This window comes from Gracilinanus agilis, chromosome 3 (assembly GCF_016433145.1).
Source record: "Gracilinanus agilis isolate LMUSP501 chromosome 3, AgileGrace, whole genome shotgun sequence".
NCBI classification, from domain to species: Eukaryota; Metazoa; Chordata; class Mammalia; order Didelphimorphia; family Didelphidae; genus Gracilinanus; species Gracilinanus agilis.
The window spans coordinates 254766245-254790890 of record NC_058132.1 but is presented as its reverse complement, the minus strand read 5'-3'; the positions used below and the strand labels follow the sequence as shown (position 1 = coordinate 254790890).

Genomic DNA, 24646 nt, shown 5'->3' with positions numbered 1-24646 from the left:
CGGCGATTTTGAATTCTTACAAGCGCGTGGTCTAATAACTTTATCTATCAGCATGGCTCTAATTAAAATACTAATTTATATTATTATAGCAGCCTTTATCATTTTTCATATTTATATATGTTACCTTGTCTGTTGAATTCAAAACCTCTGGCCAGAGTGACAGTTGGCTAACTGTCCTTTGTCAGTTAGGAGCAGCTTGGCTGGTCAAGTCTTCATGTCCAGGTCTAGTCTCTCATAAATCCCAGTGTGTGTTCCCACAAACCACTTAGTTTATTTATAATATCCCTGGTGACCCCATTACCCTTACTTATATTTTCTACAATAGAAACTTGCCAGAAGATCTGTCCACATGGATAATCTTTAAATTATAGCAATAATAAGGTTTCAGACAAAATACATTTGATATGTTTCTGCTTGCAGTGTAAGTTCAACTTTCCATTACAGAGGCACCTCATTTTTTGTGACCTCAATACTTCCTAATTCAAGCATACATGATTGGCAATTGAGAAAAATAAAGGCAGGAAAACACATAAAATAAAATTTTTTAGTTATGTACTCAATTGACCACCATTTTCCCTCATATCTTGGTCTTACAGAAGTTTGCCAGTCACACTCCTCATTCTTCCTCTGAGAAGCATCATTGTGAGTCTTTACATTGTTTTGTGCCAAACAGTTTCTCTGTCATATCTTTGTCCAGAGTTCTTGCTTTTGTAATAAGTTATGTCCATTTTAGAATAGTGCTTCTTTTTGTTACATTTACACTATTTAGTTAATGATATACAAGAGTAGTGATGCTTGTAGCTCTGATAAGCCTAAACAAAATTGTTAAGTGCCTAGGAGTATTTGTATAAGAAATACATATCAAATAATACAGTTTGCCAATATGCTTAATTTTCAATTTAAGTGAAGCATCTTGGAATGTATTTGTCATGTAAAATGAAACCCTACTGTATGAAACTTAAAAACTTAGATGTGGGAATATTAAATAATATTTCTATTTTTAAAAGTAGTTTTGGATTCCTACTCTTTGGGAATTGTTTCTAAAATTATCCATTGGAACTATAATCTGAGAAACAAAAACAAATCAGTTCTAGCATAGTCTTAGGATCACAAACCCTTTAGGGACTTTCTCCAAAAAATATATAAAAACAATTTATAAAAATAAAAATCAGGTTATATATCAAATATTATGCTTGACTATAAGAAATTTGAAAAAATGCACTGATTTTAAGTGACTAGTTAGTTTCTAGTTTAAACGTCTTAGCTGATTTTTTTAAGGGTGCAGTTCTGTGTATGGAAAAAAATACCAGTCTCAAAGTTGGAACACTTGGGCTCTAGTCCATACTCTCTAACTAACTGTGCAACCTAGAGACTATTCAGTTAAACTTTCTGGGCTTCAGTTTCCTTAAAATAAGTGTTGAACTAGATGGCCCTAAAGGTCCCATCTAGCTATAAAATTCTATGATTTTATGTTACACTGCAGCTAACGGGGGAAAAAAGAATTTAAAATACTTAAATAACATTGAAAAAAATAAACTACAAAGGTAGTAAAGTTTTCTTGACTTTCCCACAAGAAAAATAGCTTTTCCCATGAAAAAGATAAGTTGGGCATTACCTCATGATCAGTGATGAAATATTTCCCAGAGGACTGTCTCACAAAGGAAAGTTTGGAAACCTTTAGAGTAAACTGAAATTTAAAAAAAAAAAAAAAAAAAAAAAAAAAGGTTCTAAAGGTTTCCTGTAGTGTTCCTTTAATATGGATAAAATGATCATGTAGCCACTTTCTTGCCTAGAAGAGAAACTGTGCTCAACCTCATGTGTTAGAATATTCAAACATTTTATACAAGCTAGGCCTGAAGATTGATATAGAAAGTCATTAAAATGGCCTCTCACTATATGTGGTATATAGTCTATTGTCTTTATATAACAAAGCTTAAACACAGATCTTTCAAAAACAAATGAAGCCTAGGGGGCAGCTGGGAAGCTCAGTGGATTGAGAGTCAGGCCTAGAGTCCGGAGGTCCTAGGTTCAAATCCAACCTCAGACACTTCCCAGCTGTGTGACCCTGGGCAAGTCACTTGACCCCCATTGCCCACCCTTACCATTCTTCCACCTATGAGACAATACACAGAAGTTAAGGGTTTAAAAAAAATGTAAAAAAAAAAAACAAAACCCCAAAACAAATGAAGCCTAATGACATGTCCCTAAACTTAGAGAATTAGAGCAGTATATGAAATACATCTCTTCACTTTCTCTAAAACTTTTAGTCTTGGAGAGAGTGGTATTACGCTCCAAAGTTAGGGGGTTAGGGGTCATCAATCAAACAATAAAGTACCCCCTATGTGCCAGATTCTTTGCTAAGCACTGAGCTCAAGTCATATGCTGAAGAGTAGTCAGAGGTGGGATTTCCACTCAGGTCTTCCTTTTTTGAAGACCAGCTTAACTACCATGCCATATTGCCTCCAATATGTTAATTGGTTAAAGATATTTGTAAGAAATTGCAAGTTCGAATAAAGTGTGAAAGAAATTTGTAAGAATTTGCATGATTATATACATTTTTCAGAATATATGATCATTTTTCAGAAACTTCTGGTCTGGAAGGAGTCAGGATTACTATTTTAATATACAGTTCAAATGCATTATTTGCACTTTTATGCCCTCATTTAGGTGTAAGCCAAGGAGTTACATGTACATCAAAAAAAAAAATCCATCTGTCCTGATCTACTATTGCAGCTTTTCTAGATGTAGTTTTTGTTTTACAAATGTAAAATGCAATTTAAGTATAATGTTTACTTGCATCTACTGAGAATTAGTGTCTGATCCAGAACAGAGTTTATGGCTGTTTTTGTACACCCTCAGGTTGTTAAGCCACATCCTTTCATGGAAGCTTAGTGCTTAATCACAAAAAGAAGTGTAGATGTTGGGCTAGAAAACTCTCAGGTACGATGTGGAGTGGAAATGTTGAGGGAAACAAGGGGAAATGAACAAACTAGCTGAAGGAAAAGAATGTAATAAAAATTAACCTGTTATGTAGAAAATGTGTTTTTTCAGCTGGTTTTTGTAACTGCTCAGTACCTTACATTTCTCTGACAGGAAGCAAATCTGGATTGCCTAGTGCTCTCATTCATATATTTTGTAATGTATTGTGAAATACATTTAATTAACCTAACTTAATATCATGTTACCTTTTTACAGGTGGAGATTTACATTTTACCTTTATGTGTTTACCTATGGAGTCCGGTTCCTAAAGAAGGTAGGAATGACAAGTTTCTTTCTTATGCTTATAAAGATGTGTGCTTTGAGTTTCATCCTATCTGCATGTGGGAATTTCCTTAAGTCAGTAAAATTCTATGAGCAAATGGTACATTTTATTTAGAAAACGTTTGACACTTTGTTCTCTATGATAACCCTCTCAAGATAGCTCCGTATATGAAGCTTCTGAAACCAGTTTGTAAAGTGAAAGATGTTGCTAGGTAACACATCCCTTTCTCATGACAATTTAGCAATGAAAGTTATTAGTAATATAACGTGATGGCCTTATAGATATCTTCTGATTACTTAAGAGTTTGGTAGTTCTCCCATTATATGACAGTGTACAAAATCAGCATTGCCATGGCACTTGATTCTGCTCTCTCCATTAAGAATGAAGAATTGAGTTTCATAAATTATTGGTAAATAATGGTAGTCAGTAAAGGAGACAGAAATCCATGGAGCTTCCTTCCACATATTGAGTTTGCCCCCAGATCATCTTGCTGTGACCTGCATATAATAAGTCCCATTTTTCTGTGAAAATCATTCATTGAAGTTGCAATGAAAATTTTCATCAGAAATTCAAAACTTGCTTTAATTATGAGGCATTGAGATTGCCTAAATGAGGGCCTCACATGAGACATGGTCTTTCCATATTCATGCTGTTAGCAGAATGTTCTGTCTTCCTTCCAAAATTTTTAAGTTTATTTGACCAATTCTGAAACCCTGGGCTTGGATGTTGGATAACCAGAAATAAACTTGAAAGACTTTATTATGTGAAGTTCTAATGTGATGTAGTGCTGAAATATAGGGGGAAAAACCCAACTACACCATCCTCTCAATATTTTCAGCATACTCAATACCATCTTCACTTGATTAATTGCCTTTTAAATATTTAGGTAAATCTTCAGATATTCTAATTAGATTTTCTAATATTGCAGTCAAGAAGTACCTGATGTTTTCTGCTTCTATCCAATTGCAAATATTGTTATGAAACATTGGCTTAAAATTTCCAATTTCATTAAGTTTGGTAGAGAAAATTTCCTCTTGAAGTTTTCTTCTTTCTCCAGTTTTTTTCCTCTCTCAAAATTTTAAGAAGCATCATGACAAAAGGGTAGAGAGCTGGCTTAGGAACCAGAAAGACTTGGTTTCAAATCCTCTATTTGCTTGTCCAGTCTCTGTGACCGTGAGAAAGTCACTAACAGCAAGTCACTTAGCACATTGCCTGGAAAGTATTTGACAAATCTATATTGATTAATTGGCCAGTTAAATCATGGAACCAAACAAAGGTTCTCTGACTACAAAACCAATGTTCTTTTTCCTACAATAAATTGACACTAAAAGGATACAATTACATCTCTATTTTCATTAATATTTCACTGAAATTTACTACTTCCTTCAATTTTGATTTTTTTTAATCTGAAAGATTGGTTTTTGCTGGACTGTCAAATGTATGCATGATATAAAAAGGTTAAGAATCTCTGATCTAGAAGGGTGAGTATCAGTGCTATGGGGCTAACAACTTTGGCACTTTGGAAGGGGCAATAGAAATTATATTGTTTCAGTCAATATAAGCAATCTAGGAGAATTAATAAATTCTGTAAGAAAAATATTGTGACTGGTGGAAGATTTTAAAAGGTGAAAGGAAGGAATAGAGAAAACTACTAGGAAGGAATAGAGAAAACTACTAGGACTTGGTGTGTGTATGTGTGTGTTTGTGTGTGTATGTGACTTATCGGAGAACAGAGTGACCTTATTTAATAATTAGATAACTATATTTCATTAGTGGGCAGCAAGGTGGCATAATGGCTAGAGTGCTGGGCCAAGAGCCATCTTCCCGAGTCCAGATCTGGCCTCAGATACTTATTAGCTGTATAATTGTAGGCAAGCCATTTAACCATGTTTGCCTCAATTTCCTCATCTACAAAATAAGCTGTAGAAGAAAGTGGCAAGCCACTCCATGACATTTGCCAAGAAACCCCAAACAGGGACATGAAGAATCAGATATGGCTGACTGAACAACAATAAATTTCATTGGTTTCCTTTAAATGGTTATGTATTTTATCCTATGCATTTGAAGCTTTATTTTGAGAAAGAGTCTATATACTTCACCAGACATGTCAGAAAGGTACAAGATAATTTTGTAGTCAGGAAGTCTTGAATTCAAATCTATCCCCAGTTACTTACTAGTTGTGTGACTCTGGGCAACTCATTTAATGTGTTTACCTCCGTTTCCTCATCTGTAAAATGAGAATAATAACAGCACTTACCTCCTGGAGTTATTGTAAGGATCAAATGAGATAATAATTGTAAAGCACTTAGCATAGTAGTGGACACATAGTAAGTGCTATATAAATGGTAGCTATTAGCTATTAAGAATACAAGGTCAATCATGCAAAAAATTAAGAGCTTTTGTACTTGAGGTGTAGCATATGAGAGCACCTGATGGATTTTCCTTCCCCTCCAGCTCTCGTACTCTAGACACAATCATCATCCAGATAGAGTCCAAGGTCCAAGAATACCGTGGCGTTTTACTTTCAAATGATGTGTCCCTAAACAAACTGAGAATAAGGAAAAATATTTTCTTGGGACTTATTGGTGGTCCTGAGCTGAAAATACAGTATTGAACAAGTTTTTTGCTTTTGTTCTTCACAGTGATTCTCCCATCTTCATATTCCTTCTGCCTCTTTTTCTTCTTCTCTATGCATTTCTTATTTCTTTCATTCTCCTTTTGTCTTTGTCTCTTTCTTCCCTTGACTGTCTCTCCATGTGTTTGTTGCCCATTTTATCTCTCTCTTCTTTCCTTCTTCATCTTTCTTTCTCTTCTTTCTCTTTTTTTTCCTCTCCCTTTTCCTCAGATGGAAAAAGAATAGTCTTAGTATTGAAGGTAGGCAAAATCAAACCAAAATCCAAGCAAAAAAAATGCTGGGTGTTATTAATTAATGTAAACAAAGTAGAAGAAAAGAGAAAAATCTGCTTGAATACAAGAGGTCATTTCATGCAGTGTTAGATTATTCTATTTCCAGTATTCCTTTGCTTCATGTTTTCTAAGAAACATACTCATTTGGGGATTAGTTATCTTTCTGGCTTTCATCTTGGTCACAAAATGGAATAGGACCTGGAAAGATTTTTAAAAATTAAATTCCATGTAACTGAATTCAGCATAATTTTGAAATGATGGTTAAAATGATACATCTACTGCCATACTTGGCATTATTCTTTTTAGGAGACTTGACAGAGAATTCTTGATAGATATTTTTAATAATGTTATTTGTGTTGGAATAATTGGACATTCTTCATGTGTCAGCAGAATGCATCATTTATGCAAACTGAAACCTAGAAGAAAAGGATTCATTATAAAGAAATATCAGAAATGATTTGTTCAAACTCGAAATTTAGATTTAAATTCAACAAACATTTGTCTCTCTACTTCCACAGTCTCTTTTCTTATCCATCTTTCACATAGCTGCCAAATTTGATTCAGTCCCGTTTGATTCTTCCAGAACCCATTTGGGATTTTTCTAACGTATCTTCGGCAAAGACCAAAGTTTGCCATTTTCTTCTCCAGCTTATTTCACAGATGGAGAAATGAAAGCAAATTGGGTTAATTAATTTGTCCAAAGTCACATGGCTAGTAAGTGTCTGAGGCCACATTTGAACTCATGGCTTCCTAGGATCAGTACTTTATCCACTGAACTACCTAGTCTAAGTCTGACCATGAAATTTCCAGGCTGAAGGAGATTCAGAAGCTCCTTCTTGCCTCTAATATAAAATAAAAACTCTTCTACTGGACACAAGCATTTCAGTTTCTCTTTCCAGTCTTATCACTCCTCCTCACACTCTTTGCCTTCTAGGAATGTTCTCTCCTTTCATTTTCACCTCAAGGAATTCTTAGCTTTTTTAATAGTGCAACTTGAGTGTCATGTTCTACAGGAGAAGCCTTTCTTCTCCCCACAAATTACTAGTGCTCCTGATATTATTTGTATTCATTCTTTACACAAACCCTTATAGATTATAAATTATAAGATTATTAATTGCAGTATATTTTCCAACTTGAGGTTGATAGAAGGAGTTTTCTCACAGGGAGTCCAACACCAAAGAAGTCCCAAGTTTTAGAATGAAAAGTAGATCTATACTCAAATCCATAACACACACAAACACATACACACAGATCCTTTTCTGCATATGTTAACCTTCTCCCTCTAAAATGTAACATTCTTGAAAGTAGAAATAATTTTGGTTTTGTCTTTGTATTCTCAGAGGCTACTACACAGTCTAGAATGTAGACTTAATAGTCCCTCAATAAAATTCTTTAGCTAATTATTGATTTTATTAAACCTTTGCTATATACAAAGCCCTGTGCAAGGTCCTGATAATCCAAGGGCGCAATTAGATAGGCTTGTCCTTAAAGATCTTTCAGTTTGATGGGAGACAAGTGGGTACATAAATAACTGAAATAAAATAAACTGATAAATATAGAGGAGATATCCATAGTGTTATGAGAAATTTGAAGAGGAGATATTTCATTTATGATTGGAGGAATTTTCAGAATAGGTTAACAACTCTTGAAAAATAAGGTTAGAATTAGTCTAACGCTATTTAGATATAATCCTAGCTTCAAATTCTTTCCATAAAGCAAGATAGATAATTTCTCATGAGTCCTGGTAAGTAGGCAGAGTTTCTGGATCAAAGTTCTTAACTTTTTTTTTTTTTTGGTCATGGATCTCTTTGGCAATCTGTTGAAACCTATGGAGCCCTTCTCAGAATAATGTTTTTAAGTATATATAATGAAATAATAGAATTACAAAGAAAACCAAATATATCGAAATATGGTTTTCAAAAAAGTTTTTAAAGTTTATAGACCCCAGCTTAATAACCTTGTTCTTGAGGTAGGTGAACATTCATTCTTCCCTTCTTTCTCAGTGCTCTGAAAGTGTAGGCAATCTCATAGGAATTTTAAAAAATCATTGATTGTCCTCTGAAGTATTCGAGAAAAGGAAATGAACTTGTAAAGTTCTATCATTTTGTGTTATTTTTCAATTTCACTAGAAATTTTATATTTATTTTAAATTCACAAATGATATCTGTTGTATCCCTTGGGCCCTGAAAATGTTCAGTTGGAGTAAAATAGTTCTTTTGGGTACTACCAACTCTTTTGCGTTTGAATTATTTTAAATAAAAAAGATAGTGCATATAAATTATATAAGACTTACTGGGTACATTTAGGTGCTTAGTATACAAGTTAGCATTCTTTATGTTCTTTCAGGTAAAAATTACTCTCTTGTATCTGAAAGGAAATTAAATCTTTATGAGCTTTAAAATATAGCTGCATTTGCATTGGGTAAATGTCAACATGAACAGTATATTTGTCTCCTTCAGATAACTGAGCAATTCATGACCTCACCTGTGTTAATAATCACTTCATTGATACAAATCAGAATTCATTCATATCTCCATATTCTGAATATTAGAAATTGCATTGCTTTTCTGAGCTAAGTCAAAAGACTCATTTTACTATGTAATTCATAGGCAACAATAAATATTCTATCTAGCCTCTAGCCACATAGAGCATATGTTAATGAGAAGCAATGATTTCTAAAAGTACATAACAGCAAATCAGACCATGAACCACATTTAATATATGCATACCTTTCATCTGAATCTTGGCTACTAGAGATGGATAATACAAGGAAACATTTGCTGCTTTGGCTCAGATCTTCTTCGGGGCTGGGGCAAAAAGATGCCTGGGTCTGTATCTTCGTTAAATTTACTGAGAAGAGTCAAATTTCCACAGTTGCACAGGTATTCAAGGCAGCAATCACAGAGGAACCTGTAATGCAACATTAAAATTCTTTATTTATAATTGCCGAAGTAGTAAGAAATGTAATAGCAATTCAAATATAATCCCCAACTTGAATTTTGCCCATTTCCCACCTTCTAAACACAAATGAATCTTATCCCTTGATTATGATCATTGTGAAAGAAACCATTTTTATGTATATGCATAATAATATATTTGATATATGGAGTAGTCATGAGGTGAATGAGATCAATGTTTTCCCCAATCAATGGCAAGATACAGAAAATAACAGAATTGGAATAGTCTTCACAGGGAGGGGACTACTCCATCCAACCCATACACAAACAATAAGAATCCACTCTATATCATACCCAACAAGTGGTAATCCAGCCTTTGTTTGAAATCCTTTAGGTTGGGGGTAAGCAGCTAAGTGGCTCAGTGGATTGAGAGGGTGGTCTAGGGAAGGAAAATTCTAGGTTCAAAGGTAGCTTCAAACACTTCCTAGCTGTGTGATCCTGGGCAAGTCACTTAACTGCCATTGCCTAGCCCTCCTGCCCTTCTCTCTTGGAACCAATACAAAGTATTGAGAGAAGGTAAAGGTCTTAAAAAAAAAAAAAAGAAAGAAAGAAAGAAATTCTTCAGGTGGGAGGAACTTATCCCATTACCTTTTTTTTTTTAAATTTTAAACATTTATTAATATTCATTTTTAACATGGTTACATGATTCATGCTCCTACTTTCCCCCTCACCCCCCGCGTTCCCCCAATCCCATTACCTTTTGAGTTGACCTTTCCACTTTTAGACAATTCCAAGCATACAGTTTTCCTTGCTTGAAGGTAAAGTCTTTTTCTCTATTAGGAACATCCATTCCTCTTAGTTCTGGCCCCTGATGCCAAGGAAAACAAATCTAATCTCCCTTCCATGTGACAAGACATCCTTGTAGCTCACTGATGCTCTGCAAGAAATTGTAAATCACCTCCCCAGATATGCTACAATTTTGTGTCATCATTATTATAATACTATCATGGTTCTGCTAAATCTTCTCTTTTCCAAACCAAACACCTTGAGTTCTTTTAATTTATCCCACCATGGCATAATGTTATGCTTCTTCTGAAATTCGTTTAGTAGATCCATGGCCTTCCTAAAGCGTGCCGCGAAAGGACCAGTTGCCATGCCATCTTGTTGGTTTATAAAGCAATCTACTAAAAGCCCCAATTATTTTTCAGACTAATTACTTCTTTGCCATGCCTCTCCCACTTGATACTAATGAAGTTGATTTCTGAACCCAATTATATATAAATACACATATACACATAAATATATAAAGTAAAATTTTATATTAATTCCAATAAAATTTGATTTTAATCAGTTTAGTCTACCATTTTGACCTGTTAAGACATAGTTGACTGCTAGTTTTGTCATCTAATGTGTTACCTCTTCTTCCTAGCCTTTTTCCATCTGCAAATTAGTTGAATATGGCATATATGCCTCAGTCAAAATAATTGATATACTATTAGATCATGTGCATTAAAAATGTAAAATACTTATTCATCTCTGGCTATACCTCTTTAGTGACCTGTGGTAGAGAATATGGATACTTTATTGGTTCACAGCATGATTTGGGTAGTAAATATTTATTTGGAGAATGATAGAGTTATATGTGCTTTGCTTATTTGGGTAATCTAATTCTAAGAATGAGGTACTAGTCCTAATAACACTTTTGTTTGTTTTTTTTATTACTTAAACCTGATCTAAATCATGTCATAGTTTTTATTTGCTCTTATCATATGATATTTATATGTTTCATGTTTTGATAACCATATTTCAGTATACTTGATTTTCTTTGCAATCCTATCATTTCATTATATGCACTTAAAAACATTATTTCTATCTTGGAAAAAGAAAAGACTTAGCAGGGCCATGACAATATTCTTTGAACCATATTCTGATTGTTGTCATTTTCCACGATGTTATGGAAATAGGGTTTTTTGTTTCATTTCATTTTTAATCTTTCTTGCAGCTAGAGGGAAAATGAAATCAAAGTAGATTTTGGAAGTCTATCCTCATCTTGAATGAGTCTTTCATTTTAAAAAATGCATTATGTAAGTGGTTGGAATATTTTATTTTTTTAGAAAATAAAGTACTGCTGTGGCATTTAATCTCACCTTTGCTTGCTAAAAGTTCCTTTATGTCACTGCTCTATTTAATGATTTTGAAAACCATTCTATTTGTTGACTATAAAGAATCCTGAGCCTTTAGAGTTCAGGTAAAACAGTGAACACAATGTCTTCAGAAATCTCTAGACCAGTTTTGTTAAGGAAAATGTAATGAATAAGAGCCAGAAACTAAGTATCTCATTAAATAATTTGTTATTTATAATTAGAGCAAAAATTCAACTTGCTTATTAGAATTTTTCCCCAAAATTAATTGTTTTGACTAAGAAAATAATTTAATCCTCAATTAAAAGGTAACCTCTTAATGATGAGTTGATTCTTCTGGGTTTGCTGCAAACATGAGTAATGTAACTTATTAAGAGGCCTTAGAACAGCTGGCAGCCCTCGTCTATTACACACAACTTTAATAGCTTAAAACTACTCAAATAATTTTGGGACAGTGTACTCATAAAGTATTGTACCAGCTTCCTTTATGTTCAAGACTTAGGATTTTTTCCTTGAAACAGGAATTATTTATGGTAACTTCAGAAAGTACTTATAATTCCTGCCTTATTGAGTCTTCCTTTTCCTCTCTTCCTGATTCCTGTTTTCTTTAATCTAGATTCAAAGCTTTTCAAATTTCCTGACACTCCCTTCTCCAGACTTTTCTTTTTCATTTTTAATACCTAATCAATCCATTTTCCTTTTGGGTCTTACTGTACCTGAGTTTCTGTGGAGAAGACCACTGGAAACCTAAGTGCTATACCAAGAGTCACTGTGGTAAGGGAAAGAACTCTGGGTCAAGAGAGAAGAGATTCAAGTGACTTGGGATTTCATTCATATAAAAAACTTCTTAAATACAAACTCCCTCCACTGGTGCATGTTCATAATTCATCCATAATTTAAAATCTTAGAGGAATACCGGTGGCCACTGAGAGGTTTCGGTGGCCAGAGTTACCTAGACAATACCTGTCAGTAACAGGATTTGAACCCAGTTGTTTCCAACGTTGTGGTCAGGTTTCTACCATTCTAAATTGCCTCTCTTCTGATTACTGAGTTTCATAAAAATAAGCTTGTTTCTTTGTGCTTTGGAAACAGATGTGTTTCTTTTTATCACCCTATTAAAAATCCCAGTATAAAATAACTCAGTTATTCTATCTCCTTCCAAATGTTGGAGGACCTCTGAAATAAATAAAGACAAGAATTTATTGGATCCATCAGTTGAAGTGGCTAATAAATAATCTCCTAATTTGGGAACTATGTGCAAAAAAAAAAACAGTTTTCCACAAAGTAGTATCAATATAATCTGCTATTTGCCCAGATTTCTTCTCAAATATAACATTATCTAATGACAACTCCGAATTCATAAAAAAACTAAATTTAGGATCAAGGTGGTTAAGACCATTCATTAGATTCTCCAAGTATAAAATAATTTTAAAATTTTTGTCATTTGAATTGGCCCAAATAGTTCTGTTATCTGTTACCAAAGATCAATACTGAAAATGATTTGAGGTTGCAGCTTCTTGTTTGGTGGGATACAATAGGTTTTTGTTTTTGTTTTTTTATGGGTAAAATTTTCTTTAAGAGTATTATTGATAGGGGAGCCAGGCAGCTCAATGGGTAGAGAGTCAGGCTTAAAGACAAGAGGACCTTGGATTCAAATCTAACCTCCAATATTTGTAGCTGATCACTTAACCACAATTGCCTACCCCTTACCACCCTTTTGATACTTAGATTCTAAAGAACTGATACTTAGATTCTAAAACAGAAGGTAAGAGTTAAAAGAAAAATGCACATTGGCAAACCTTTCCCTTAAGTTTTCTCTAAGGGTTCAGAATCTCTGCAACAGTAATAACTTTTCGCACAGGTAGCTTCTCCTAAAGAAAGGAGCCTAGATGGCTCGAGGTCCTGTAGCATGGAGAAAGATTGAGCCTGATTGTCTGAGGGTGGAGCTTGTGTTCTTTCTCAGGTACAAGTGCAAAATATTGTATTTCAAAACAAGGTTTCTCCTTGAGTTATAAAAGTGTCTCTGCTTTTGATTCTTTATCGACCCAGGAGGCTTATCTTTTCAGCACAGGTAATGAAAATCCCAACTTTGTAGAAAGTTTAGAACTAAATGGAGGGGGGAAAAACTTCCCATATCAAAGGCTGCCAAAATAACACTCATTTACATGCTCTCCTTGTTCTGGAAGAAATTTCACCTGAAGGCATAGATCTGTAGTTTTGGTCCTGGGCATATGAGAAAAGAAGGAAGGAAACAAGGATTTTTTGGATACTTTCACATTTGATCCTCACAGCCATCTAAATAGCTTGATGTAATTATCATCTCCCTTTACAGCTAAGGAAGCAGAGATAATCCGAGGTTTATAAATGACTTTGTGTAGGGTCCCAGAGCTAATAAGCATCTGAGGTCAGTTTGGAGCTCAGACCTTTATGAATCCAGGCTTGGGACTCTACTATCCACTGTACCACCTTGTTATCTCTAGGAAAGGCTTTAGGACAGAAAACAATCTTCATTACTATGCCAGGCTAAACCTGAATTTAGGGGCTTTCCTTTGTCAGTGGTTGTGCTAAGGAACTGGATTGTGTTAACATTTATCTCTCCATTTTTCTTCAGAGTATCAAAATCAAAACTCATTGAAGTGATAATATAATTGGATCTGAAGTATTGATCTAAGTGTCCAAACTGATATTCTCACATTGGATATGCCCCAAACTAATCCTTTTGCACATCCCTTAACAATTGTTTCGGTAATACAGTATTGAGAGATGTGTTCTTAGTCTGTTAGGTTTGTAATAAAGCCTGCCTGTTAATTGCTTTAGCATACAATAATGAACACTCTCAAACACTGTCCTTATCTATGATAAAAAAAAAACCAAACATGTTCTCTTTGCAAACAATATCTTTGAGAACAAGTCGTGGTGAATTCATTTACTGTTTTGTATGTGAATCTGATGTTCTTTTTTGGAGCAAAACATACAAAGCTATCTCAGTGGGATGTACAGAACAAATATTGCTTGTTGGCATGCAGAGGCAAGCTCTCCAACATGAGTAGCATGTGTTGTGATTAACAACCTATTCTTGGGCCTCCAGAAAAACCCTGGCCCAGGCAGGGAGAGTTTTATGTGAGCCTGGTTTCTTTGTCTTCTATTTTTCTCCAGGTTTCATTTCCTTTTTCTCCATGAATATCCCTAAAAGGAAAGAAGGGTAGAAACAATTATTTATTGAATACATATTATATTCTAGGGACTACCAGAAGCCTTACAAATATTATCACATCTGATTCTCCCAGAAACCTAAAAAGCAAGGTGCTTTGATTTTCTCCATTTATAATTGAGGAAACTGAGGCAGAGGTTAAGTGACTTATCTAGAGGGCCACAGTGATCATTATTGTGATACATGGGGTCTGTGTCAGGGCAATCCCTCACTGTAGGGTGGTTGTTTTAGAATACAGAGAAGGCATGACCCCCTTCCTAGGGAAGTTAGGTTCTTGATTACTTTACGAGCAATGAAAAAGGAATAAAATTGGTCCTCATTAAACTAGCAACTCCATAGGAACTGCTATTGTAGGAATGTTGGGTGCATGTGACTAGGAAGAGGACATATATAAAGGGAAGAAGAATTTATGTAGCACCTACTATGGGCCAGACTCTTTGTTAAGCTAGGTATGGTATTCAGGGTTAGTAGTTGTCCTTTCTATCCAATTCAGGAAACATGCTCATTCCTACCCTTGTGCCTTTCCTCCCATGCCATCCCCTTACTTTCAGCTCTCTCTTGTCTCTCCTTCCAAGGCTGCTTTAGGTCCTCCTTAGATCCTAAATGAAACTCCCCTTGACAGTCCTCATTTGGAACCACTTCAACATCTTTGCCAAGAAAGCTCCAAATAGAGTCAAAAAGAACCAGACATGACTGAAACAACTGAACAACTTCCTGATTTTAGGCCTGGCACTCCATCCCCTGTACCACTTGTCCTGCTATTTATCAAAGAAGTTCATAGAAGATTTTATCTAGAAGGAACCTCAAAAATAATGTTATCTAAACCTCTCATTTTAGAAAAGAGGCCTCTGAATCTAGAGAACCTGAACAACTTAGAATAACATAATAGAATTTTAAAATTAGAATTGACTTTAGTGATCAGTAAGGCTCCTCTATTTTACAGCTGTCCTTAGACCCTGAGTATCTTAATTTTTGTGCCTGTAGACCACAGCCCTGCTTAGAGTCACCCAGTTGGTTCATGAGAATTCTGAGAGTGGAAATCAGGTCTCTTTATATTCCTAGCATAGTTAGCCTTAATTCAATCATGGAATTCATTGTTAGGTCAAAAAAGAAAAGCATAGGATTATCCCCCTCCTCACAACCTCTACCTAGAAAAGAGTAAGGCAGGTTGGTATCAGGATAGAAAATAAGAGAGTGAAGTAACATTCATGAGGTGTAGTCTCCCCTTTCTCCCCCACATCCCATATGATTATTTGCCATGTTCCAATAATGGATAATATGATCAGAGTCATCTCCATAGTGATTGTAACTGTGGAGAACACTTGGTAGCTATACGGTGAGCTAACATGATCTGCACCCTGGGTAGTGCACGGTTAGGAGTTGTCACCTCTTCTCGGTCAGAGTTGCTTCAGCCTCTACTATGGCTCCATGCAGAGATCACATTTTATCAGTGATTAGAGGACCAAGTGTCAACATCAGTATGGAGAGTAATTATGAAATAATGATCTGCTGTGGGGTTTCTTTTGCAAGGTCATAGTGCTCAGCAGTAACAGAGAAGTTAGGTTTGACTCCAGCTGTTCAGTTTTAACAGCAGGACATCACGCACACACAAAAATGCCCTGTAATGCCCTGTGCCCTTTCTGAATTACTGACATTTGAAGCATGAAGCAAGAAATAATATCATTTCTTTTTTTGCTTCTGATTAATCATTGCTGCTTTTCTACCTTCTTTTAGTCTTTGGCTAGACCTATAAAAGAACACAGGGATAAATGTTTCCACTGTTAATTATCTCAATGTCCTTATAACACAAAATAGCAGCATGGATTAGAGAACAGAGATAAAAAACAAATCACTAAATGTATTGGGGTGTAATTTGATTCTCAGAATAATGCCTTGTTGGCCTAATTTACAAAGAGAAGAGATTTAAGGGCCATGATAATGGAGGTCCTTTACTTCTCTTCTGTGGGAAATGGGGGGAGGGGGGTCATTCTAGAAATCTGAATTCCCTGCCCTTGTGCTTTTTTCTTTTCCTTTTCCCCTCCCCTTCTTCTTCTGGCTCCTCACTCTAGTTAATACATGAAGCTATTACCCTTCTCTTCCTACTTGTAAACTTCCCCCTGTGCTGACTCATCTTGTCATTACCTAGCCTATGGGTGTGTCAGAAAAGATTAGCCCAGGATATTCAGGGTCCCAAGAGTGGACCAATCTGTTTACCAGACAGAAATTTCGGAAAGGTCTAAGTCATGGGAAATACAAGGAGAAAGTATGGACTGAATGAGAGAAGGTTAAGTGGCTTAGGCAGCAGGTAACAAGTGGAAGTTTAGACATGTTGGAGAGCTTCACTGGCCAAGAGGGAGTTTGGATGTGTGGGCTGAAGCATGGCATCGTGTTGGCAGGTGGTAGATGCTATAGTGTGGAGGGTCAGGTCTCTAGTTCCTGAGAGGACAGGTGAAAACAGAGCAGAATTTCATTCCCAGAGTAACTGAATTACCATGCTAGGTCCCCCATGGTAGAAGATGACACATAGAAGACAGGTACTCACTTACTGGAGTTAGGATACAAAAGTAGCCCTAGAATATAATTTGGGACCTTGATCAGGAAGAATAGGCCAGTGCTTAGTCCCTAAATTAGAGCAAGATGAACAATAAGCTAACTTATTGTTGAGCTACCTGAGCTATGGACCTGTGGTCCTTATATCTTCCCTGTAGAGATCAGGATGGGCACCAGAGTCTACAGTTAGTCTCAGTGTGCACAAGAGGGTTTGGGGCAACTAGGTGATGCAGTGGATAGAGTGCCAGGCATAGAATCAGGAAGATTTAGCTCTCTGAGTTCTGATCTGGCTCATACACTTACTAGCTGTGTGGCCCTGGGCAAGTTGCTTAACCCTGCTTGCCTTAGTTTCCTCATCTGTAAAATGAGCTAGAGAAGGAATCACCCCAATGTTTTTGCCAAGAACACTCCAAATGGGGTCACAAAGAGTTATACATGACTAAAACAACTGAACAGCAACAATAAATGCATGAAGAGGGTTGGGGTATACCCCACAAATTATATTTGGGCACCAATGTGACTGAGGCATATTCAGTCAGTCTCAGGTAGTAATTTCAGTCCTAATTGGTCATCCCTAAACTGGTAGGAGATAAAACCAAAGTGCCCACTACAAGCTAGACCCTAAAAACATGGCAAGAGGAAGAAAAAGAAATCTAAGCTTAAGCTTTTAATTCTTCTCAAGCCTCTCCTTTTCTATGACTGGCATCATTCCATTCAGCCCTTTTTCACTGCTTTATTATCACTTTTTTCTGCTCTGAAAGTCTCCTGTCAGATACCTTTTACAAGGCAGGGGAATATATGCACTTTGAACCTTCATATAGTACCATTAAATGTGATCAGTTCTCCCACAAGTCCATCTTGGATTCCAACTTCCCTATATATCTTATCAGTACCATACAGTTAGGTCCCAATGAGGGTGAAGAATGAATCCCCTGAAGTGATTGCATCCTTTTGAATTTGCACTACTGGAAATTAGAATTGAGAAAATATGGTAATGGGGTGTAGTCCATGGAAATAGGTAGAGCATATTCAAATAGTGGGACTACTTGTGAGGGGGTGTTCATTATTCACATAAATCAGTCAGTAAAACATTTATTAACTACCTACTATGTGCCAGGCACTGTGCTAAGTGCTATGGATGCAAAGAAAGTCAAAAGTTGGTCTTTCCTTTCAGAGAACTCACACAATACACAAATAGCTATGTGCAAATAAAATATAGACAGGATAGATGGGAGGTAACCTCAGAGAGAAGGTGCTAGAATTAAAAAGGATTGGAAAAGACTTCTTGCAGAAGCTGTGGTTTTAGCTTTAACTTGAAGGAAGCCAGGAATGCCAGGAGGTGGAGATGAGGAGGGCAAGCATTCCAGGCATGGGGGACAGCTAATGAAAATGTCCAGAGTCAGAGAGTGTCTTATTCAAAGAACAGAAAGCAGACCTGTGTCATAAGATTGGACAATGTGGGAGAAGGGGATAAACAGTAGGAGGGGAAAGACTAGGTTAGAAAGGGCTTTGAAGGTCAGACAGAAGATTTTATATTTGGTTTTAGAGTTATAAGGAACTGAGGTATATAAGGAGATCGGGGTAGAACATGGTCAGACACATGTTTTAAGAAAATCATTTTGATAGGTGGTTGGAGCCTAGACTGGAGTAGGGAGAGACTAGTGGCAGGGAGCCAAACCAGCATTCTTTTTCAGTAGTCCAGGGGTGAAGAAATGAGGACCATGTCAGTGGAGGAGGTAAATGCAAGAGATGTTTCAAAGGCAAAATACAGTCCTAGGTTTCAGAGGGTTTGGGAGTTAAGCAAGAGCAAGAGCAAGGAATTGAAGGTAATTTCTTCTTTGTGATTATCTCATTTTCCAAAAGACTATTCTTTTTCCTTCATTATCCTAATCTTCCATAATCCCAAATAACCAATACTCAAGTTCCTAGAATATTGTCACATTCTCTACCAAATAAGGATCGTGGAGAAGAATGAAAAACATTTCTCAGAGAATCCCTTATAACTTGTGGTATAGTCTTAGACTTTATATATGATCCTAGGATCATCTGTTTTGTTCTGAAAGGAATCTTGGAAACCATCAAGTCCAACCTCCTTATTTACAAATGAAGAAATCAAGTCAATGAGCATAAAATAACCTACCCGGCATCACACAGGTAATAAGTGTCTGCACTGTGATTTGTATCCAATTCTTCTTAACTCCAAGTCCAGTGCTCTATCTGTAATATAGGATTTTAATCTTGCCATGTTGGCTTAGGGCAAACCTGTCAGTTGCCCTGGATGGAATGTTGAAGGTGGCATGAGCCAGAGGATAGACTTCAACTGCCAGAGGGACCAAGAATATAAAAAGCACTGAAGACCCAGGGCTGGGTTCTGTTTTTCCCCTGACTTCACCCTGATCAGTCACTTACCCCTTAACACACTCTGGGCCCGGGTGGTGGGTGTGGATCGTGGGTAGCTTAGGCCAAGGATCATGTAGGGTATTTAAGACCTAATCTTCTAGAGCAACTCAATAATATAATTATCATGACTGGCAAGATTTAGTCCAAGAAGAACTTTATTTATCAACCAGAGACTGCATCACTCTGACCCAGGGCTGCCTGCTCAGGGGAAAAACAGAACCCAACCCTGGGTCTCCAGTGCTTTTTATACTCTTGGTCCCTCTGGCAGTTGAAGTCTGTCCTGTGGCTCATGCTACCTTCAACATTCCATCCAAAGCAACTGACAGGTTTGCCCTAAGCCAACATGGCAAGGTTAAAATCCTATATTACATATCCCACTTTGCTGTCATTGGACATCTGGAGCTGATGAGGTCAGTTTACTTAACATCACACTTTAGTCCGTTAAAACCCTAAGGTCAGCCCTGTTCCCTTTTAAATCCCTAGATCACCACAGAGAAGGAGAGTAGAGAGATACTGGGCCACTGACCCTTTGCTCAAAACTTTGCCTTGACTAGCATTTGTCTTTTGTTCTTTAGAATTCACATTCTCCATAAAGGCTTTCCTTCTTAATGAACTCTCTTAGAACTGAAACAGAAGATCATAGATATTAGAAGAAGAAATCTTAAAGGTCATCCATCCCAGGCCTTCATTTTACAGATGAGGAAACTGTAGATCAGAGGGATTAAGTGACTAGTCCATGTTACACAGCTAATAAGAATAATAAGTCCTTTTTTAGTCCAAGTCTATTATTATTCACTATACTACATTTAGAGCAACAAGATGGCGCAGTGAACAAGGCACTGGACCTGAAAAGAGGAGGACCTTATTCAACCTTAAATGCTTACCAGTTATGTGACTCTGGGCACTTAACCCTGTTTACCTCTGTTTCCTCATCTGTAAAATGAACTGGAGAAGGAAATATCAAACCACTCCAGTATCTTTGCCAAGAAAACCCCAAATGGGGTCACAGAGAGCTGGATACTACTGAAATGACTAATAGCAACATAACATATTCTGCCTTTTCTGATTTTTCTAGTCTGTTTCTATGTGTTCCTTAGCACATTTGCACAAATGGAGTGGGCTTAGTAAATAATGTTAAATTCTAATGGATAATATACCACAGAATATGACTAACAAGAGTTCATTTATATCATATTCTAAAGTTTACAAAGTGCTTTCTTTACAAACATGAGTGATAGATAGGGGGTGAAGGTAGAGTGAAATAAATAGTTTAATTTTTTTAATTGAAAGACAAGGATATGGAGAAATTAAATTAACACTGAGCTAGAAAATGATGGATTTGAGATTAGAATCCAGGCCTTTTTCTTCAAGTCTGTATTCTTACAATTATGCAGTCTGCCGTTCAACACAAGAAATGCAATAATAATTTATTTTTATAAATTATCCAGACTTTGGGGAGTTATGTAGAAATACAAACTGTTAGTGTTCATTTTTGTGGGGGGATATTGAGTAAGGATATCATCTTAGTTGAACATTATGTTGGGAGTTACTAAAATGCAACCGATCACTGAAGCATGTAATATTTAAACTGAAAATGGCAGAATTTGAGAAAAACAGTTAGGACAGACCAGATTCATACAGTCCAGTTGCTCGTAGTGATGTTAATGGGAATTTCTGGGGACAGAAAATGTGGTCATGTCCTTCATGAGGCATCCTCAAAGGCTAGGGATGTGACTTGAACATCCTTAACTTTCTTTTAATTATCTAACACTAAAATAGTGTCTGTAAAAAAGGTAGCGATCCATATTATCCCAAGGAGAGTCCTCCTTAGGATATGAAATACTTTCCCTCCGAAGCATTTCTGCCCCCTACTCCTCCAGTTGTCCATATGCAGCAGTAGAAAGATTGGAAGATTAGATGATGGTTTATCAATTTAATCATCTGTAGACTTGATAAAACATGATGATTTAATATTGTTTTATTGAATCTAATAAAGTTCACTCCTGACATAAGTACTATAAGTGGACTATTCTCCAACATACTTGTTGATTTCCAATTTTACAGTAAATTCCTTTGAATTATTTTCCTTCTACACCTAAAGTGAGAGTTAGCATATATTTCATGTTTTTAATACCCTGAAAGCATGCATGTGTTATTTCATTTATTGACATGTGTGTTGCTTCATGACAAAATGTGATGCTTCTAAAATAGGTAAAGGGTATATGTGCGGCAAGTTTGTCAAATTTTTTTTTCTTTTAGTAATACAAATGGAGTTTATCCTGACCCAGTCACACTTTCACCCTTGTTGCCAGAAATGCTAGGTTTGCCAGACAGCTGATCTGGTTAGTTTTAGAAGCATGATCTGTGATCATGAACTAGACAGACATAAGTTATAATAACATAGGATGATGCCGTGAGTATCATCACTACTGGACTCTAGTGGAGCCAATTGATATAAAGCAAACAAAGTAAAAAAATACATATATATGTATATATATATATATATATTTCTTATAGTTTGATGGCAATGAATTCCCCCAATTCCATTCACATATAATCAAATTAGCACAGCTGCTTGATACATGAAGTCTGCTTGTTTATTTTCTGTAGAGACTGTGTGATAACTTATATTGTTCAATAAAATTGTACTTATGACTCATCTTTATGAGCAATATTGGAATTGCAGTAGTTTCTCTCTATAAGTTCCTGATGGTTTAGTCTCGTGACATATACTTGAGTGAAAAATCATTATAGTTAATGGGACTTTGGAGCCACTCACCTCCTATTATCTTGTGAAGTAAAAGATTATTATCAAGAACAGAAATCACATGTATTCGGAATGGACCACTCAACTGTTCTAGTAGCTAGCATTTGTGGAAAAGCTTATGATCTGTGGCCACATTTTTTTTTGCCACATTTATTTTTTTAAAAACCTGTTTAGGTTAGAAAGATACTTTAATTATTAAATTAACTCTAATAGCTATATCTGCCTTTAAGTTTTCTAGTTTAAACAGCTAAACAGAAGAAATAAATTATAAATCATCAGCAAAGCCAAAATGATTTTTAAAATGTGACATAGAATTTTTTGCCATCTGTACTGCAGCATTTTTGGGATATGCCTACTGTTTTGTGTTGCATTATTAGTATCACATTTGCATCAAAAGAGGTAATAGCTTACTTCTAATAAGGCATGCAATTAAATTAGTAAGAAGCTTCTACTTTTTAAAATAGTTAAGAGAAAGAAATGAAAAAATCTTTAAGAAGCAAATCTCTTCCTGCTAAGTAGTGATGACAAGAAAAAAATGTCATGTCATGGTATATGAGTTATTAAAGAAACTGAGCATTTTTAATACAAAGAACACCTCTTATACATCTTGATCTATTTAAGGATCCCTTTGATACCCATCACTACACTGCTAAGGCATTGAGAGGGATATTATTTGGTTCATTAAAAAGGAAATAAATCTACTTTTCCTCCATTTCAGTCGAAATATTAGAGGCTTGGGAGTCAGGATTTACAGATTGTAATATATCTAGTTATGCATAGAAGGTTGTCAGTTATTATATTACTTTTTAAAAAATCATAGAGGAAAGAAAAGCAGGTTAATCTTATTAGCCATATCAACATAATGTAATTGACTTATTCTGAAATAGGAAATTTTTCTATGAAAGGCTTATAGCTCTTTTATCTTTCATCTATAAGGAGCCATATTACCTTGACTTATTCATAGAAGCGGTAATCAAAGAGAGGAAAATGACACACATATCTTCATCTATTTTCCAAAGGCGAATGGAAGAAGGCAAGGAAAATATTAACAGTATATAAAAGAAGTAGTTTTAAAAGTCTGTTTTAAAGGATATTCCATTCTACAAAAGAGGAGTTCCAAGTATAAAGCAGAAAATTATAGGCCATCAGCCAAAAGGGGAGGAGAATGATTTATTGCAATTGAGTCTTACTCCAGAGAGAATTGTATACCCACCAGATAGAAATCCTAGCAAAACTGATAGGAGAGGTGCCTGATTAACATGAGACTCGTGCGTATTACAAATGTTACTATAGAAAAGGCAAGAAACCTAGGAGTCTGGAAACCTGGGCTCTAATCCTATCTCTGCCTCTTATTCACTATTTAACATAGGCAGGTTATTTAACCTCTCCACATTTCAATGCCTTCTTCAGTTGTAGTAGAATTTAAGAATTCAAAACCTTGAGACTGTGAGCTTATTTTTAATAAACTATTTCCATAACTATATTTAAATAGAATTTTTTATTTCTAATTTTATGTATTTCATCTTATGCATTTAAAAATAATATTCTTAGAAAGGATAGATTTCATCAGATTGCCAAAAGAGCTTGTAACATAAAAATGTTGACAACCTCAGTACTCGATTATCCTAAATTCCTTTGTCAACCTAATATTTTAGGAATCTAGGTTAGAAAATTATCTTATTTGAATCTATTAACTATTTTTAATTTTATTTTTAACTGTTTTATTATAGTACTATTTTATATTGATTTAATGAATAGCTGTGGGAGGTATCTGGTTTTTCTAAAGAAAAAAGATTTTTATAATATATTTAGTATATTCCAGTTAGAATTGCTGCTAGTTCCAGAAATGAAGAGGGAAGGAGACATTTTGGATCATATAACTTTGAAAACTTTATGTGGAAATTTGTTATTATATGTAATTGGTAAAATAAAATATCTATAATTTAAAAAATGAAATTTGGGAGCTCATTTCAAGGTCAAATTACATGTATCAGGAAATATGTACTACATGTGGGCAACTCCATCAAAGGAAATTATAACATTTTAATTTGCATGTTTTATCAAAGTAATGTATATCAGAGGTTCACAGAAAGGCATAAACAAGGTCCTTTAAAAGGAAGATATGAATGGGAATGTTGCTTGGTGGATTTGAAATTGCCTATCAGTGAAAGTAAAGGCAGTGAAAAGTGTTGACCATACTTTTGAGTTGTAGAATACTGCAGGGATTCTTTCTATTAAAGCTTTTCCTAAGATTCTATGTCATGTAATTCAGAAATGGTCTTGGGATCTCAATAACTATACCCATTAAACACAACTCTGATAGGTCTTACTAAATCTGAAATTGAGGATGAGCCTGTTGACCCACCATATATCTGTGACCAAAGACCAAATGACCAGCCTAAAAAGGTGAAAGGTGATAATAGAGTTCAGAGAGGCTTAGCAGGTCAGCTGCATGAACTCTTTAAAGATTATATATAGCTGGGCAAGGGAATGGACTAGATCAGAGTTTCT

At 35.6% G+C, this 24646-nt stretch overlaps 1 protein-coding gene across 1 annotated transcript in view; it reads left to right on the top strand.

The window, feature by feature from the left end:
* Positions 1-24646, top strand: part of CERS6 (ceramide synthase 6) — a 318341-nt gene that overhangs the window by 147914 nt on the left and 145781 nt on the right. The window contains exon 4 of the mRNA XM_044669814.1: positions 3196-3253. Within this exon, the coding sequence (XP_044525749.1) occupies positions 3196-3253 (58 nt within the window). The remainder of the gene's footprint in view (positions 1-3195; positions 3254-24646) is intronic.